Raw genomic sequence first — 2,741 nt, 5'->3', positions numbered from 1 at the left:
GGGGGGGGGGGGGGGGGAAAAATAGGTTTTAAAAAAATTTTTAAAGGCCCCCCCCCCCCGCCCCCAAAAATTTTTTTAAGGCCCCCCCCCCCCCCAAAAATTTTTCAAGGCCCCCCCCCCCCCCCAAATTTTTCGTTGCCTTTTCCATTACACACAGTTAAAAAATATAGCAATAACAATAGCGGTAGCATTGTTTGAACGTGACGACGATCGGGGTGTCAAGACCCGCCCAAGGGGTACCCGGGGTGTCAAGACCCGCTTCAATGCCCCCCCCCCCCGCCCCCAAAAATTTTTCTATGGCCCTCCCCCCACCCCAAAAAATTTTTCAATGCCCCCCCCCCCAAATTTTTCGTTGCCTTTTCCATTACACACAGTTAAAAAATATAGCAATAACAATAGCGGTAGCATTGTTTGAACGTGACGACGATCGGGGTGTCAAGACCCGCGCGTCAACAAATTGCGCACGCTGGAGTCCTGCTGGGGCATATGTTATCTCCCAAAGTTTTACAACAGCCGAGTTTTCATTTTGATGACATATATACAAACATGTAGCACTTGATGTTGTTACACTCACGCTGCAACGGTTATAAGACTTACCTTGTCTGATATCACTTCTCCCATCTTCGAGAAAAAAGTCTCTGGTAACGTTTAAACTTTAATACGCAAGATCACGAAACTGAGCGTTTCCGCCAGACCGACGGCTAGCTGTTAAAGGCCGTCCAGGGATCGGAGGGCCAAAGGCCCGACCTGTCTCGGAGGTTAGGGGCATGCTACCCAGGAAATTTTGATATTTTTGACCCTCTAAAACGAAATTTCCCGCATTCTGTGAGGCAAAAAAAATGTGGATTTTATGCGTCCAAATCAACGAAGAGAAAAGCGGGCGGGGAGGGACGGTAATCCAAGGCGATCTTTTCCACTACACGTACGAAATTTACACAAAAGAAAACAAATTAATGTTGTAGTTGGAAGAGACTTGGGTACATTTTAGCGATATCGTTACGAAAACCGCTTCAAGACTGCTTCAATCTTTCCAAAACGGGAGTTATTTCGGCCAATTGCAACCTACAAACTTGCCAAAAAAATTTCGCGCCACCATGATTACGTCATATGCAGCAGAGAGCCCGCTGTCACGAAAGTAAACATCGTAATGTTTTATGCCGTTGCCGTCCGTGAACCATTCCGTATACAAAGAACAGATGCACACAGGATTGATCTTTATACCAATTTTAGTTTCTATAGTTTTCTTAAACTTCGTGCGAACATGGAATCACACCACAGAGGCGGCTGCAGAAAATTTCTCAGTATGGGGAGGGCGAACTATATCAACGTAATCCTTGGGGGGTCCGGGGGCATGCTCCCCCGGGAAAATTTGGAAATCTTGACTATCTGAAACGATCTTTCCTAAATTTTGATGGGCAAAATTTGCTGGCAGACTAAGCTAAGTTTAATAGCCTTTCTATTAGAACTTCACATGGTTTTGAGGGCGACGACGCCCCCAACGTATTTCCACGATTTTTCGAGCGCCGGGCATGGCACGAGCCGTCGCAAGGTAGGTCTGGAGAAATGTCATTCAAATGATGAAGTTTGGACCCTCTGAGACACGATTTTCTGCATTTTGAGGGATAAACTTCGCTGGTAGACTATGCTAAATGTAATGACAATTTTCTGATTGACAGATTTTTGATGGCGACGAGTGCCGAAGTGTTGTGTGCGCCAGAGGCGCAAGCCGTCGCAAGGGACGTCCAGAGAAAAATTGAAATCTTGACCATCTGAAACTTCATTTCCTGCATTTCAGGGGCACATTTTGCTTGTATTTATCATGGCCCCCAAGGCGATTTTTTTTCAATGGCCCCCCCCTCGGCTCAAAAAATTTTTCAATGGCCCCCCCCTCGGCTCAAAAAATTTTTCAATGGCCCCCCCCCACCACCGATGCACCAGCCCTCCCCCCCCGCCCCCGGTAAATATCGTCAGGTCCCTTACACTACATATACATACACAAAGGTCATGTCACAGTGCCCCCTACCTGTGCAAAGGAGAAGAGCAGGGTCATGTTGCAGTGGATGCCGTGCTCGGCCTCCAGCTGCTCCCCTGCCTTGATGCCCTCCCAGGTGGAGCTCAGCTTGATCAGGATCCTCTCCTTGCTGATGCCCGCCTTCTCGTAAAGGTCAATGAACTTTCGCGCCTTCGCGATGGAACCCTCCACGTCATAAGACAACCTGGGGTATACGTCGATGAAGGTTTTACATCCAAGTAATAAGAGACGCCAAAAAGCAGTTACTCAAGAAACTGGATATGATTTTGGTGTCACTGACGAAAGACATTGAATGGTGTCTGCAACATCTGATGGTGTCTGACCGTTTCCAAAGTCATATCTAGTTGCTTGAGCAACTACTTTTTGCTGTGACCTGGGGATATATGCTGGATAAACAAGAAACAATGGCTATGAAGCACTGATGAAGGTTAATAGTCGGTGTCCAGGTAATAAGATATGCGAGGTAACAGATACTAAAGCCAGTGCATATCCAAATTCTCAATAAGAGTTCTGTTCAAACTTCTTAGATCTATGGGGAAAATTTTTTTTGAAAAACTGACCTGGCATCCACTTCAGTAGAGACCCTGCCAGGAATGATCTTGAGAATCTCCACACCAAAGTTCACAAACAGCTTGTCCATGGCCTCCGTCAACTGTTCATCAACTGTCCCGAAAAATACAATGTAAAACCACAAGTTAGTTACTTCCTC

At 46.4% G+C, this 2,741-nt stretch overlaps 1 protein-coding gene across 1 annotated transcript in view; it reads right to left on the bottom strand.

Annotated features, from left to right (window-relative positions):
- Positions 1–2,741, bottom strand: part of LOC118406667 (transaldolase-like) — a 16,843-nt gene that overhangs the window by 5,809 nt on the left and 8,293 nt on the right. The window contains exons 3-4 of the mRNA XM_035806923.1: positions 2,593–2,700; positions 2,024–2,216 (exon numbers count right to left, since the gene is read on the bottom strand). Of these exons, the coding sequence (XP_035662816.1) occupies positions 2,024–2,216; positions 2,593–2,700 (301 nt within the window). The remainder of the gene's footprint in view (positions 1–2,023; positions 2,217–2,592; positions 2,701–2,741) is intronic.

Source organism: Branchiostoma floridae, chromosome 19 (genome assembly GCF_000003815.2).
Source record: "Branchiostoma floridae strain S238N-H82 chromosome 19, Bfl_VNyyK, whole genome shotgun sequence".
Classification (NCBI taxonomy): Eukaryota; Metazoa; Chordata; class Leptocardii; order Amphioxiformes; family Branchiostomatidae; genus Branchiostoma; species Branchiostoma floridae.
Note: the sequence above shows the minus strand (reverse complement) of the source record. Positions and strands in the feature narration are given on the sequence as shown.